Source organism: Sarcophilus harrisii, chromosome 4 (genome assembly GCF_902635505.1).
Source record: "Sarcophilus harrisii chromosome 4, mSarHar1.11, whole genome shotgun sequence".
NCBI classification, from domain to species: Eukaryota; Metazoa; Chordata; class Mammalia; order Dasyuromorphia; family Dasyuridae; genus Sarcophilus; species Sarcophilus harrisii.
Genome location: NC_045429.1, coordinates 389,004,492 through 389,020,948, shown reverse-complemented (window position 1 = coordinate 389,020,948; position 16,457 = coordinate 389,004,492). Strand labels below are relative to the sequence as shown.

The 16,457-nt window shown below is 38.4% G+C and overlaps 1 protein-coding gene across 2 annotated transcripts in view; it reads right to left on the bottom strand.

The window, feature by feature from the left end:
• Nucleotides 1-16,457, bottom strand: part of TP53BP2 (tumor protein p53 binding protein 2) — a 75,255-nt gene that overhangs the window by 56,630 nt on the left and 2,168 nt on the right. Inside the window, exon 1 of one of the 2 annotated variants that reach the window (XM_031967064.1) lies at nucleotides 9,661-10,019. The exons of the other annotated variant lie outside the window; for it this stretch is intronic. Within the exon in view, the coding sequence (XP_031822924.1) occupies nucleotides 9,661-9,687 (27 nt within the window). The 5' untranslated portion in view covers nucleotides 9,688-10,019. Of the gene's footprint in view, nucleotides 1-9,660; nucleotides 10,020-16,457 lie in introns of those variants that run through there. 2 annotated transcript variants of the gene reach the window in all.

Here is a 16,457-nt window from a genome sequence, read left to right as displayed (position 1 = left end):
CTCCACTTATTGATTTGCCTGGCTTCCTTTAAGTCCCAACTAAAACCCCCAACTTTTACAAGTTTTCCCAATTCCTGTTAAAATGCCTTCCCTCTTTTAATTATTTCTTATGTAGTCTTTGTATATTGGCTTGCTTGTTGTCTCATATGTTGGATTACAAACCACTAGAGGGTACAGTGAATGACTGTTATCAGTTTTACATCCTAATGTTTAGCACAATGCCTGGCACATAAACATTAATAAATGCTTACTGGTGATTCATTGAAATAAAATTCCAAATAAAATTAATACTGCACTTTCCCAAATGGGCAATGATACAAATGGCATGCATTCAAAATATTTTTTGAAACATCTATGAAAATAATGGGATCTGTTCCAACTGAAGAGAAGGAACTAAAACTAGTAGGGGAATAGGCAAGTCAGTTTACATCTGAGTCTTAAGTTTACTATCTGTAAAGTGGACATAATAATACCTGTAGGTATGAGAATACCATTAAGTACCTACCCGAGTGTTGCTGTGAGGCTCAAAAAGAAAAAAAAAAAAAAAAAAAAAAAAAAAAGGAAAAAAAATATATATAGTGCTTTGCAAAGTTTAAAGCACTAAATAGATGTATGATAGTTATTACCTAGTAAGCAAAAAAAGAGAAGAGGCCTTTACTAAAGCTAAGTAACTTTCACTAGGACTGAAAGATGATAAATAAATATATGGCCATGAATGTATTCAATAGATGTAAACCTGCCCCCCCCCCAAAAAAAAAAACAAACACTTCAAAGTTGAACAGAAAAAAAAAATTGTTTTAATCAGCCTATGAATTTTCATTATTACTTATATTTCGAGCTTACAACATGCAAAGCAATGGTCTCCTCCAATTCTTTTACCTCTCAGACCTCTCCCACCTCCCCTGTCCCTCACTCTCTTCTTTCTTCCATCATCACCCATGGGTCATCTCTACATTTTCTTTTTTCTCCTGAGTTCTGGCCCCTTTATCATACTGCCAATTGTACTCTGCCAGACTTCAGCCTTGAATCAACTCCACCACCCATTAACTTTGGTCCTATACATAGGCTGCTGAAGTGGAGAAAATTTCACAACCATTCTGACTACATTTACTACAAATTTATGTTACATAACTTCAACTAAACCCTCACCTCTACTGTATTATATCATACTAACCTTATCAACTCACTCTCCACTCTCCACAGTGGCTCTTTCAAACTTTTTCATCATTTCCTCAAACTTCCATTGCCCCTTCTCCCCCTACCTTCTCATCTGAGAACCTTGCCTTATATTTTAAAGAAAAAAATTGAGGCCATTTGCAAAGAGCTTTCCCTTCTTTCCTTTCCCTCTTCTATCGCTCAGAAGCCTTTTGCCACTTTCTCCTCCTTCAACCCTAAGAAGTGAAAAAATATGAAGTGTAAAGCTACAAGTAGAGATCTCATGCCATCCTGCCTCCACCAACAAATTGCCCCTTGCCATCCCACCCTCAATTATCTTCAGTCTCTCTCCAAGCTCCTATATTACTGCTTATAAACATGTCTGTTTTCACTCAACAAAAAGCCTTCAATTGATCTTTCCAGCCATAATTATTAGCATACTATACCTCTTTTGCCCTTTGTGGTTAAACTCTTTGAAAAGGCCTTGTTCAATAGGTATGCTTCCATTTTCTCTTCTTTCATTCACTTCATGATACCTTTTCAATGTAGCTTCCAACCTGAAAATTCCACTGAAACTTCTCCAAATTTCTTAATTACCAAATCCACTAGTTTTTCTCAATCTTCATTCTTCTTGACTTCTCTACAATCTCTAATTCTGTTGACCACCTGTTTGTATTTGATACTCTCTTCTCTCCATCTTAAACTCAACATGGCCAAAACTGAACTCATTATCTTCCCCCCCTAAAAGTACCATCTTTCTAATTTTATTACTATATAAGGTATACCATCCTCCCAGCTCCTTAGATTTGAAACCTTACAATCCTCTCACTATTTCTCATACCAGGATATTCAATTTGTTACCAAAACCTACCAGTTTCACCTTTGCAATCTCCCAAAAAATATTCATTCTCTCCTCTGATACCTGTCACCACTCTAGTGCAGATCATCATCACAGCATACCTGGATCATTGCAATAGCCTCCTGCTTGCTCAGTCTGTCTGCCTGTAGTTTCTTCCCATTCCAATCCATGCTCTATTCAGTCACCAAAGTGGCTTTCTTAAAGCACAGGTGTGATCATGTCTCCTCACTTCTCAAACTCCAGTGGCTCCCTATCATCTCCAGGATCAAATACAAAAATCCTCTGGCATTCAAAGCCCTTTTTAATCTAGTTCTCTTCTATCTTTCCTGTGTTCTTATACTTTACTTCCTGCCATGTACTCTAATAAGGCTCCATCTTTCAGCTTTGAGAATGTTCTCCAATAACTGGAATGCTCTCCTTATCTCCACCTACTAGCTTCCAAGACTTTCTTCAATTCCCAGCTAAAAATCCCACCTTCTAGAAGAAGTCTTTCCCAAACCCTCTTAACTCTAATTCTTTCTCTCTTTAATTATTTACCTACTCATCCTGTATATAGCTTGTCTGTTCATATTTGTTTGCTTGGTGCCTTCTTCATTATATAGTGAGTTTCTTGAGGACAGAGCCTGTCTTTTGACTCTGTCTCCCCAACATCTTAGCACATACAGAATGGGCACTTAATAACTGTTTACTGACTCCTCTGAATATTTAATTAATACAAGTGGTGAGGAGAATAAAGTCATCATCAGAATTTACAAATTATTTAAGTAAATCTTAATTAATTTCAAATTCCCTGTTCTATAAGCACCTATGATTCAGAATTCTGATATTATATGACCATTACATGAGAAATCAAGAAACTTCTAAACTTAATAACTTGCACTGTCTTCAAAGTTAAATAAATAACAAAGTCTCAAACACTGTGTTTTGTTTAATCTGACTACTCTGATAAGACTTAGAAAACTGTCTTTGCTTTTCACTTAAGCATCAAGTCGATTTAAGTGGAAATCAATTCTCAAAACATTCTCAAAGCACATACCCGAAGTTCTTGAACTTTCTTCTAGGTCTAGGTTGTTTTACATTTTCTAAGTACCTATGCAATACTGGGCTACATTTCTTACTGTTCTGCTCTCAAACAGGCCATTCTGATGATTTCTCTTAAAGTAGCAAACAATGACACGGAAGTCTATCATATCCCTATTGCACATATCTTTTGTCCACGTCCCTATGCATCCTTCTCTCTTCCTCTTCCCCTTTTTCCTTCTTCCTCACCAACCTAAGTTCTGTTATAATAAAAGACAATAGAACCTACTGATGCAGTATCTTAATTCATTCAATCATGCTATAAATGTTATAAGGTGGAGAAGAAAATATAATAATAGACAATTTTGCTTATAAAAGGTTCAGGATCACAAGATTTTGATCCATATTACCCCATATTGAATCCCAGCATGAAGGATTACAAATCCTTCCTTATTACTCTAGTTCTAGAAAATTAGTAACTACATCCCTTCCTTTTCATCATTTTCATTGGTAAGAGAGGTCTAATGGGTTGAACCTAATCAGGAAGAAGGATTTCCTATTTTATCTACAATTATATTCATATATGCACAACTTTTAAATCATTTGTAACCAACACAAAATATATATCATCTGATTTATTGTAAAAGATAATACTCTAGTTAGAAAATAAAGATCTTACAGAATCAGAAAATATTACAAAAAGTGTGTGAAGAACCATCGTCTGAAGAGCACTTATCTACCATTTTATATTTCTCTGCTAATCTACTTGTTTTTTACTAGCGGGGCAGCACTAAAATTCCTTGGGGAAAAGGGGTAATTAATTAAGATCTTAACTGATGCTGCTCTAGATTTTAATTTTATTATAGTAATGTGCTAATTTTCTGCACTTGTGTCCTAGGAGAATTCTGCAAAGATGCAATTTTTAAAACTGAATAAACAATCCTAAAACATATATTTAGTAGGCAAAACAACTAAAATAAGCATTTTTAAATGAAGCCATTTTTGGCTAAATTAAAGAAATTTTTCAGGTAAGAGGCATCCCAAAACAATATTTTTTTTTTTTTTTTGCATAAGACATTATATATAAGAAAACATCTGTCAATGGCCACAGTTTCTAGTTCTTCAAAACTGCTTATCCAGCATTTTATAAAATAACCAGCATTTCCATAGTGCCCATTATCCAAGAATCTCCTGTGCTTTTGAACATTATTTCATTAATCATCTTAACATCTCTTTGCCATGAATTATATATTTCTGCGTTCCAGAGTAAAGGACATACTAAAGCCTCCTCCTAAAATGACCTGGCAGATTTCCTCCAATAACACAACTCTCACTTCATCCCAAATCCCAACCTAGTCTTGCAAGGTCTCTCTTTTGTCTTCCATCAAGTAGTATCTAAAATCTCATCTCTTTCATGAAGGCTCCCCAACTGACTAGAAAGAAGAGAAATTAGTTGTGACTTATTCCCCATATGCACAAGCAATTTTTATGACATCCTATCATCTAACAAAATACACATAACTCCTTTACTGACATTTTTAATAGTAATTTCACTATGTACCCACTTGTCTATATTTTCATTTATCAATGTCTTTGAATACAAAATCTTCGACAATTTTTAAAAAATGGATTCTAAGGCACCTAAGACACAATCATATCAAGACAAGTATTTAAATGATGCTAAATTTGGCAACAGTATCAAAAGCAAAGAGCACAAGTCTGGATTCTAAAATTCCTATGTCATATTACCTTCTCCCTATTACTTAGGAATTATTTGCTATGTGAAAGACATATTAGAGTGCATACCCTTTGATCCAGCAGTGTTACTACTGGGATTATATCCCAAAGAGATTATAAAGAAGGGAAAGGGACCTCTATGTGCACGAATGTTTGTGGCAGCCCTTTTGTAGTGGCTAGAAACTGGAAACTGAATGGATGTCCATCAGTTGGAGAATGGCTGAATAAATTGTGGTATATGAAAATTATGGAATATTACTGTTCTGTAAGAAAGGACCAACAGGATGATTTCAGAAAGGCCTGGAGAGACTTACACGAACTGATGCTAAGTGAAATGAGCAGGACCAGGAGATCATTATATACTTCAACAACAATACTAGATGATGACCAGTCCTGATGGATCAGGCCATCCTCAGCAACGAGATCAACCAAATCATTTCTAATGGAGCAGTAATGAACTGAACTAGCTATACCCAGAAAAAGAACTCTGGGAGATGACTAAAAACCATTACATTGAATTCCCAGTCCCTATATTTATGCACACCTGCATCTTTGATTTCCTTCACAAGCTAATTGTACAATAATTCAGAGTCTGATTCTTTTTGTACAGCAAAATAATGTTTTGGTCATGTATACTTATTGTGTATCTAAGTTATATTTTAATATATTTAACATCTACTGGTCATCCTGCCATTTAGGGAGGGGTGGGGGGTAAGAGGTGAAAATTGGAACAAGAGGTTTGGCAATTATTAATGCTGTAAAGTTACCTATGTATATATCCTGTAAATTAAAGGCTATTAAATTAAAAAAAAAATAAATAAATAAAATAAAAAAAAAAAAAAAAAAAAAGAAAAATTGGAACAAGAGGTTTGGCAATTGTTAATGCTGTAAAGTTACCCATGTATATATCCTGTAAATTAAAGGCTATTAAATAAAAAAAAAAAAAAATGAAATTAAAAGAGTAAAAAAGTAAGATCCAGTGTCTCATGAAATTGACATTACATCTTCCTTCCACTGCCACATAAAGCAATTTGGATTACTGAGGAAATATGGATAAAGGTAATAAATAGAACCAGTTAAATCCAAATCCATATTTTATATACTATAGTAGCTAATATGTTGTAGTGGAAAGAATGGGATTAGGAATAAAAAAATCTGGGTTCTAAAAAAAAAAAAAAAAAAGAAAAAAAAAAAAAAAAAAGAAAGACATATTAGAGGTGGTATTTAAAAAAAAAAAAAATACCAAGTACAAAAAATACCAAGTATATGAAGATATATTAGTAATGGCATACAGCTATACAATGGCTTATCAAAACTCTTATTTTCTCAGACCCTCTTATACAGTTCTCTGCACCCAATCAAGTCCCTGATATTTGGTGAACTATTTACTTGAATTTTCAACTAAAAGCAGGGCCAGAAATGAAGCACAAGAATTTTAAGAAAATTTCTCAAAAGTTGTGAGACAATGAAATACAATGACGATAAAAACTTAAGGCATCTATCTTTGTGAAGTTTTAAAAAATAAGATGGACTAGCATTACCCAATCTACCTGCATTTTATAACCACAACAACATTTCAAGATTGATTATCTTATTATTCAAATATCAAACTTAAAATTATGCACCTAGTTGCTTGACAAGAATCCAGGATCTCAATAATGTATTTGATCATATTCTGAAAAACTTTATAAACCAAAAAAAAAAAAAAAATAGATATACAATAAATTTTTCTTTATATAAAGTTTTTAATATGCAGACATCATAAATAGTTAAATGCGACTTTTCTATGTAAAACACCAAATGTTTTTATTTTGCTCCAAAATTTTCCCAATTTGCAAGATTATTCCATTATCCCCAGAGTGGACTTATGAATTCCATGAAAATAGTTAAATACACCCAAGGTACTTTAGGACTAAATTACTCTGGCAAAATGTTCAAATAAACATTTTTCAAGGATGTTCTTAGAAGTAAGGCATGACTTTAAGAGACTTTTCAAGGTCTCTTCTAGAAATACTCTCTCATTAATAACAAGTTTAAAAGTGAGGTATATTTCAACACTATATACTTGTGCTTTACAAATCCTCTGAAAAAAAAAATCAAACTACTTTTTGAGATGGCACCAAATATAGTGAAAACTAAAAGTGACTAACTACTATGAAAGTCGTCACAATCCAACAAATGATGATAAATTATCAGCATATAAAAGATCTGTACATTTTTTCAAATGATTCATTTAAACCAAAATTTAATCTTTGAGATTACATCTCAGTCTAAAAAGGGCTAAATATCATATTGGTCATAATAATGACCAGTCTTGGGGGGGGGGGGGGGAAGAAATTTGAAATCTTATTTTATGATATGTCATAAAATACCATAGATGTGTTACTAAAAATTGTGGGAAATTTTGAACAAGTGTAACTACAATGCTGTATGAAGCATTGCAATATCCTGAAAGAATCTGTGAATCAAAGATTAAATTATAAGTTTTAATTTTATTACCAAATGTTTTAATTTATTGAAAATATATACAGTGCAATTAAAAGAGTGCTAGATTTGGAATATATAGACATAAATTTGAATTCTGAATCTGTCAGGTATTACATTTTGCATGAACTTATGGGCCTCGGTTTCCTGATCTGTAAAATGAGGTTGACCTAGATAATTTTAAGTTACCTTCCAACTGAAAAATCTATGACAAGTCCTACTTAATCAAAATGTAAAATTAACCAGGATACCTCTCCCCAAACTCCATAACCATTTGAAAAAGCTATCTATTACATTTCTCTCATCCCCATCCAAAGATCAGAGATGTTTATCAAGATAGAATTACATTCAAAGTCAGTGAAAGTGGAAAATTTCATTTGTACCCCCAATTCATACCAAAGTTTAGTCAGTGAGTGCTTCATGTAGATGAACAAAAGAGCTGCCATCACATTTCACTTAGGAGTAAAATTAAAGTAGAAAATTCTAACTATTTAACATTATACTTTTGAAAAAGAAATTTCATTTTTTCTTTCTCAAAACCTGGATTCTGGATAAATTTCAGGGCCCATTTTGACATTTAAATCATCTTAGCAGTCTATAAATTTCATAATTTATGGTAAAATAATTTGCACTCTAGACTGCCAAAGGAATTCATGACCCCCCCCCATAAAGTGTCTAAATGCTAATTTGTATTTCTAGATTAGGTTCTCTAATAATAATAAAGAAAAATTTGTTAAAATAAAATTTTATTTTGAAATTTCATTGTGTGAAATTTCAGCACCCTATCTTCTTTAATTATGCTTTTCCTTTCTTTTTTTCTTTTGGAGTTTTGTTTGAGAATGACAAATTTAAAATATCCTGACAATCCATTCAAGGCATTTCAAATTTGTTACCCACACTAGTTCTGGCACTGAACAGGCAGATGTCAAACTTGTGTATTCTGCCATTCTTATAAACATCTTTTCTGGTCTCCTAATGGTTAAGGGACAGAGGGAAATGAAAGATCCTACAAAACACACTTACAATTAAGAAGGGAAAGAAGGAAAAAAGGTGTTTCGTGCTTTACAAATATCTTATTTGATATTACAAAGAATCCCAATTACAAAGAAAATTTTAAGTTTTTTCATAAATCTATCAATGAAATTCAGTGACCTGTGGGAAATCATATATTCATCCAGGAAAGTAACAAGGTCACATTGGGGATTTTTTGTTTTGTTTGGTTTGTTTTCTTTTTAAAACATATGATTACAACTTCAAAAGTTTAAGGACGCTATTTCACATATTAATATAAACACAGTAGAGAAGCTATTTCGAAAGTTTCACATAGAAACATTTGAAGCCAGATTGGGCAAGTGTTAACAATTGCATTCTATGATTTCAGGTATACAAAACCCATTGGATACAGTTTTTCTTAACATTTGATTCTCACACTATCATTACCTCAACCATTAATAAGAACTTGGTGCCCCGCACTGGGCTAGATGAAACTACAAAGTTTCATAAACAAACAAGTGTGCTGAAATATGCAACATTCATTGACTTAGACCTGGTGACACTGCCATTAGGTGAAAATCATCCAGCGCTTCAGAAGTGAAGTTTCCCTTCTCCATCCAGCACCCCAACTTTAGGCCTGTTGTACACCTGTTATGTATAACTAGTGGTTATTTCAAGAACCTGTCTAACTCTCAAAACACGAGTCACAATCTTGACCCCCAAAGATCGTTGGAATCAAAATGAAGGAACCTAGAGGATTCATGAATATCCAAATGACCAACTGTAGAGTAGGAGGGTGAGGAGAAAGGCAAGAGTCGTCCTAATTAATGGCTGAGAATGACTTTTTCAAATTCAATTTCCAAGAAGAGATAGGAGTGTAGAGACACTATCAAATCCAAATTCTGCTTAAAATTGGGCAGGGGCCAAGGATCCCTATTCACAGCATCGGCGAATTAAATTAATACGCTACTATTGATCGAAAAGTTAAACTTTTTTGAGTTTCAACCCGTGCAAGTCCTGTGTAAGTTCCAGGGTACTCGCTTGCCCCGGCGAGGAGGGAAGAAAAAGTGCCAGAACGCACTCGCAGGGCCCCGAATCGCGGTTCTTCCCCCTCCCTCCCCCCGCGGTAATCTCCGAGGCCTCCATCAGACAAGAGGTGAGAGCCTGGGGAGGAAGGTAACGAAGGGAGGTGCCGGCCCACCTCCCCACCCCGCCGGCACAAACAGGTGGGGCAGAGGCCGGAGCAGCGCGCAGGAATGGCGGCCAAGGGGGGCAAGGAGCCTTCCCCGCAGCCGCTAGCCCCCCCGCTGGGCGCCGTCCCAGAAAACAATCCCAGGCCCGGACCCCCGATACCTTCCCCCCCTTAGACGCCCACTCTCGCCTTCTCTCCTCCGGAAACGCTCCGCACTCACCGGCATCATTTTGGATCCGAACCGCATCGAAGCGGGGGGCCGGGCTGGAGACCCCGCCCGGCGAGCGCGAGGACACGACCCCGAAGACCAGGATCTGGCCGGGGCCCGGGCCGGGGCCGGTGGGGCGGGGGAGGCCGGACCTGTTGCAAGGGGAGGCGAAGGGTTCAGGCCGAGCGCGGCAGCCGCACGGAACCCACCGCCCGAGAAAGGAGGCCTCCGAGCCCCCTCGGGACCACCCCCTCCTGAGTCGCAGCGCCCCCACGCCGCGGCTTTGTCTCTTCGGCGGCTCCCGCGGCTCCGGCTCCCACCTCCGCTCCTAAACCCACTAATCCCGGGGCCCGCCCCGGCTCCGGCCCCGCCCCCGCCCCGCCGCGCCGCTGGCCCCGCCCTACGTGACGGAAGGGGCGGAGCAGAAACAGCGGCACCTCGGAGAAGGGGCCTATGGGCGCGCGCGCGCCCCCGCTCGCGAGCCTCAAATCAGGGCGTCAAGACAAAAGCATAGGGGCGAGAACGCGCCGTGGAGGGGAGGGGAGGGCGCGCGCGCGCCGCCGAGCGCAAGGTGAAGGGTGGGGCCCAGCGAGTGAGGACTCTGTGGGGAGCGGGGCTGAGGGCGCGGGCGCGCGCCAGCGCGGATTTTCCAGCGGAGCGCCACAGCGGCTCGACTCCGCGGCCTCCCTCAACGCCGGGCAGGGGGCGTGAGCGCTGCGGGAGCGCCCACCGCCATTTATCTGACCCTGAGTGGGAGCCGGGGCAAATGAAACGTGTGGTGTTTCCCTGGATTCCTGGAGAAGCCGCAACTTCTCCGAGTGCCTGGGAAGCGCGACACCCCGAATCCTGCGTGCCGTACCCCCACCACGGGCAAGCTCCCGGAGGAGAGGAGGTAGGAAAGACCCCCCCCCGGGGGCCGGGGTCTCGCTCCTCACAGACTCCTCCCCGAACGGAAGAACCCCGAAAAAGTTCCTCTCAACGTTCCCAAGAGGGGAGCGGGTTTCAAGTGTCCGTCCTCTGGGGACCCTGGGCCCCATTTTCTCAAAGGCACGTGTGTCCCCTTTCCATGAATGCTCCGCCCGGGAGCGGCGCCCCAACTTCCCCTCCCCCCCTCCCCCCCCCTCCCGGGGAGTGCCGCCTGCTCCGGACAGGGACATTACACCGCCGTGGGAGGGACAGGCCGAGTCAATTGCACAACTTACCTGACCTCAAGTACCGGGACGGCCCGCCTCGGTCTCGCCAAAAAGGAGGCTTTGGTTTCCGCCAGACATGGCTGTGGAAAGCTCTTCCCGGAAAGGACCTACCTGATGGTTCTGGTTCGCTTTTTTTTTTTTTTTTTTTTTTTCACTGCCCCAGGGGCTGGCAAATGTTTAACGCCCACGACGCACTTTTTAAAGTTTAATCTCCATTATTAACATTTTCTTCATCACTTTCTCAAGTCTAGACAGTCAAAGAGCAATAACTTACGCCCCGATTTGGGGGGGGTTGCCAATTTCTGAGGTGTAAATCCTCACCCCGAGCGGAGCTGGTACGCGGATCTCAACGGGTTTCTGAGTCTAAACCTTATTCTTAGGGTAAAACAATTAATGCAGACTTTCACTCAGGGGACTAAGTCTCATACTAAAGAATTAAGCAAAAATCTGGGTCTATGTTGCAAAAAATGAGATCGTGTCTTATGGCATCCATGTTGGTGAGAATAAAAGTATTACCTTAGACCATCTACTAGTGTGACTATGGACAAATCACTTTCCCTTTCACCCTATCTATGTAAACTATAGAGAGAAATAATGTTGCCTCACTGCCTTATAGGATAGTGAGACAAGCAATTTTGTAAACCCTCAAATGCCTTATAAACAAGTGGTTTCTCCCAGCTTTGAGCTGTGAAAGGGGCAACGTAGTACAGTCATAAAGAGCCAGCCTCTGAGCCAGGAAGATCCCAAACCTTATTGATGTAGTTATTTCCTCCAATCTGTATGCCCTTCTCCCTCTACTTCCCATAAATTCGCCATGGGAATCCATACAAAGTGCCGAGGATTTTCATCGTGAACTCTTAACATTTCTGGAACTTGAGGGCATAGAGAACTGGCATTGGAGTCAGCAAGAACTGAGTTTAAGTCTGGCCTCTGGCACTCACCAATTGTGTGTCATGTTAAGGTTTCAAGCAATTTAATAAGACTGCAAGTTACACTGAAGTAAAAGAAGCCTCCCTGGTACATGGAATTGTCTCATCCAGTACTTTCCTGTCAAAAGTCCTTACCCCTTTGCTGCATAAAGAAAATGATTGCCAATCTGTGTTTAATTAAAAGCATTCCAAAATGCACAGGTCTGACCAGGAGATGCCCCCTGCTGAAAACCCTCAGTGATTCCCCATTACCTAAAGCACAAAATAGAAATTCCCCCATATAACTTTTAAGATCTTCCCAATCTAGGCCCAGTCTATTTCCACACTATGTTCCATTATCTGCATCTTGATCTTGGTTATCTCCTACTTTCTTTTACACATTTGAAAAGGTTGGTCTTTATACCTGGAATTCTTTTTTCTTCCTGTTAAGATCTTTCTTATCTGTCGAAATCTTCCCTGAGGCCCCAAGAGAAATTTCCTTAAGAGAAAGTGTTTTTTCTATCCCTCCTCAAAGTTTCCTAGAGCATTATGTTTGGTTTTCCTCACACCTCTTCACACACACTTAGGGTATACCGTAGACAGACAGACAGACAGATATAGATAGATAGACAGACAGACAGATAGATAGATATAGATATATATAAAATAGATTAGACAGATATATCTATATCAAAATTGAGCCTCACAGGCCCAATGCAAATATCTCTCCAAATGATGCCTAAATATTCAAATTCAGAATCTCTTTCCTGAACATTAGCTCCCCGTCATTAACTATCTTTTGGTTACTTTTCTGCTACATGTGCAATATTGTTGATCAGTTATATCAGTCATGTCCAACTCTTTGTGACCCCATTTGGGGGTTTTCTTGGCAAAGATGCTGCAGTGATTTGCCATTTCCTTCTCCAACTCCTTTTATAGATAAAGAACTTAGTCAAATAGAGTAAATCACCTGCCTAGGGCCACACAGCTAGTAAGTAAGGCCCCATTTAAACTCAGGAAGATGAGTCTTCCTGATTTCAGGCTCAACATTCTATTCACTGTAACACCTAGCTACCATATGTCTAATTAGTATCCCAAATTAGCATCCCCTAAATAGAACTCATTATCTTCTATTCTCATCCCTGAACCTACTTGCCTTATTTCAATTTCTGTATAATCAGTTCTAAACTACTCTCCTGTATTATCAATGCCCACCCAGATTTCCAGCTCTGGAATCATCCATGACTTCCTTCTTCAACCTCATGTATATATTATATACTAATAAATAATGTATACTACATAATGTAGATACCAAGTAAATACATCATATGTGTGTATATCTATTCTCTGTGTGTGTGTGTGTGTGTGTATGCATATTTGGATGGATGGATGGGTAGATTTATGGAGGGAGGGAGGGAGGGAAGGAGAAATCTCTAGCATTTAACACTATTGATCATACTCTTTTCTTGGATCCTCTCTAGACTCTGATTTTTCCTTTTCTTGGATCCTCTCTAGACTCTGATTTTTCCTGTCACAGCTCTCATTTTGTCCTTCTCATGCTTAGCTGACCTCTCCTTCTCAGACTTCTTTTCTAGATCATTATTTCATACCTAATAATTGTGAGTATGCCCCAAGGTTCTGTCCTAGGCTCTATTTTTTTCTCTATAGAGTCTCTCATTTTTTAATCTCATCAATTCCCATCACTATGTAAATGATTACCAGATCTACATATCTAGTCATAATTATTCTCCTGAGCTCTGGTCCCACACTACCGTCTTTGGGACACTTCAAGATTTTTCATATATCAGACTCAAAATACAAAAAAGAATTTTCCCCAAAAATGTACCACTCTTCTAAACTTTCCTATTATTGTTAAGGGCATCATTATCCTTCCAATTACCTGTTTTCAAAACCTTGTTTTTTAATCCTATATTCCTCACTTACCCTATATAAACCTGTCACACTTAATATCCTTTCTACCACTTTCATATACAACTCCTCCCTTTTCTACTCATACAGACAGGCATTACCTTAGTAAAGTTCCTATTATTGCTCTCCTTGACTATTTCAATCATCTTCTAATTGGCCTTTCTGTCTCTCATATGTCTTTACCAGTCTAGTTCATTATTTCATACAGTTGCCACACTGATTTTCCAACAGTGAAGATCTAACCATGCTACATCCTACTTAAACTCCAGTGACTCCTTATAACCTCCAGAATAAAATGTAAACTCTTATCATAGAAAGTTCTTAATAATTTGGCCCTATTCTACCTTTACAGATTTATAATTCAGTACTCTCCTCTAAGCACTCTCTACCCTAATCAAATTAGCCCTACTTGCTTGTTTCTCATACATAGCCCTTCATCTCTTTGCCTTTGTATCCCCAGTGTATAAGATGTACTCTGTCGATCAACCAAATCATTTCCAATGGAGCAGTAATGAACTGAACCAGCTACACCCAGAGAAAGAACTCTGGGTGATGACTAAAAACCATTACATTGAATTTCCAATCCCTATATTTTTGCCCACCTGCATTTTTGATTTCCTTCACAAGCTAATTGTACAATATTTCAGAGTCTGATTCTTTTTGTACAGCAAAATAACAGTTTGGTCATGTATACTTATTGTGTATCTAATTTATATTTTAATGTACTTAACATCTACTGGTCATCCTGCCATCTGGGGGAGGGGGTGGGGGGTAAGAAGTGAAAAATTGGAACAAGAGGTTTGGCAATTGTTAATGCTGTAAAGTTACCCATACATATAACTTGTAAATAAAAGGCTATTTAAAAAAAAAAAAAAAAAAAAAAAAGATGTACTCTGTTCTCACTTCTGCATAATGGAAACCATGAGTTCCTTTTAAGACTCAGCCCAAATGCTACCTTCTGCATAAGTCCTTTCCTGGTATCCCCAATTGCTAGGGACATCCTCCCCAAGTTTGCTTTATATCTCTTTTGCATTGTATTTGTTTTCTCTTTAAGATTGGGAGTCTACCTCACTGTAATTGAAATACAAAGGCTCAGACTTCTTAACTGAGATTAAAAAGAACTGTAAGGTAAATGTAAACATAAGAGGGAACAGCTAGGTGTTACAATGAATGAAGTTTTGTCCTGGAGTCAGGAGAACCTGGTTCAAATCCAGGTTCAAACACTTATTAGCTGTGTGATCCTGGTCAAGTCACCTAACCCAGTTCCTCATCTGTAAAATAAGCTGCAAAGGGGAAATTTCAGCATGTTAGTCAATAAAACTCCAAATGAGGCACAAAGAATTGGCCGTGACTGAATAATAAAAAAACACAAGAGATGTTTGGGGATTGGTTTGATAAAACAGTAAAACAAATTAGTTCAGAATTAGGCATTCTAGTAGTAAGCCAGCCCACTGACGGAATGGCTGAGAGAAACTAAAGTGCTGAGAAAAAAGACTGGGGTGGGAAGGGAGAGAAGAAGGAAAAACAGAAGTTTACAAATGCATGTCACTTGATCCCAAAATGTGATTTCAAACTTTAAAAAGTCAGAATATTTGAAACTTCTCACTTGCAAATATGCATGTCCCTAAAATAGCAGTGGCTCATAATAGCACTGCATTGGGAACGAAGAAACATAGAAACACACTTTCCTTGAGGAAAGTACTTTAGAAGGCTACAAGGAACCTACACCTAGGGAGAACTTCATGGAAACCCTATAAGGGAAGAGTGGAGTGCAAAGGCTTCTTTCTAGCAACTCAAGATCCAATATTTACCACTTTATTACATGTGTTCTCTAACCTTGAATCCACTCTGTGAGAAAACATCTCCCCAGCTTGCCAGAAGGCAAGGGGTGAGTATTTTATAACAAGTGTTATTACTGTACCTCCTTAGTAAATATCCATTTCTATAATAATAATAATAATAATGTCTGGCTGACTGATGTTAATTAATAATGAATAGGAGCCATACTGGTTGGAACTTATAAGTGATAGCATTAGAAAACTACCCCTGTCCAGTAAGGCTACTCCTAAAACCCTGAGGGGAACAGTAGCCAGAAATGCTCTGGGAACTCAATCTATTACTCTGATTATAGATTGAGGAAGTACGCATATTTTCTTCTCTATTAGAATGTAAGATCCTTGAGAGCAGGGACTTTCACATTAATTCCCCTACAAACACACTGTATTTGTCATGATGCAGGGCACTTGGCAATGCTTAATAAGTACTTGCTATTGGTTATCCAAACAGTTACTAAGTCTTATGGATTTTACTTATTTATTCTTGCACCTGTTTCCTTGTCTATAGTCCCAACTCAACCTTTATTCAGTTCAGTCCCTTTCTGATAATTTGATTGCATGATTGCAGTACAATGGCCAGTTTCTTCACTCTACTCTCTGTTCCATCATCTAAACAGTTTAGAAACTGCCATTTTTAAAAACACAGATCTATGTCATCTTCCTCCTCCCCATCCCACCCAACCTACTTCTAACACTAAATCAAAAATATTCAATGATTTTCTGTTGGCTTTAAGATAAAATATCAAAAAATTCTCAACTTAACAAATGATCTTTACACAGTCTGGATTCCACCAATGTTTCCTAACTTATTTAATGTTATTTCATTTCTATTTTTGAAATAGTCCTTTTATTTCCTGCCTCTAGGTCTCTGCACAAATGGTTGCTATTTCGGAAATATATTCCCTCCTCATATCTAAATGGCAGAATCCTTAGGTTCCTTCTGA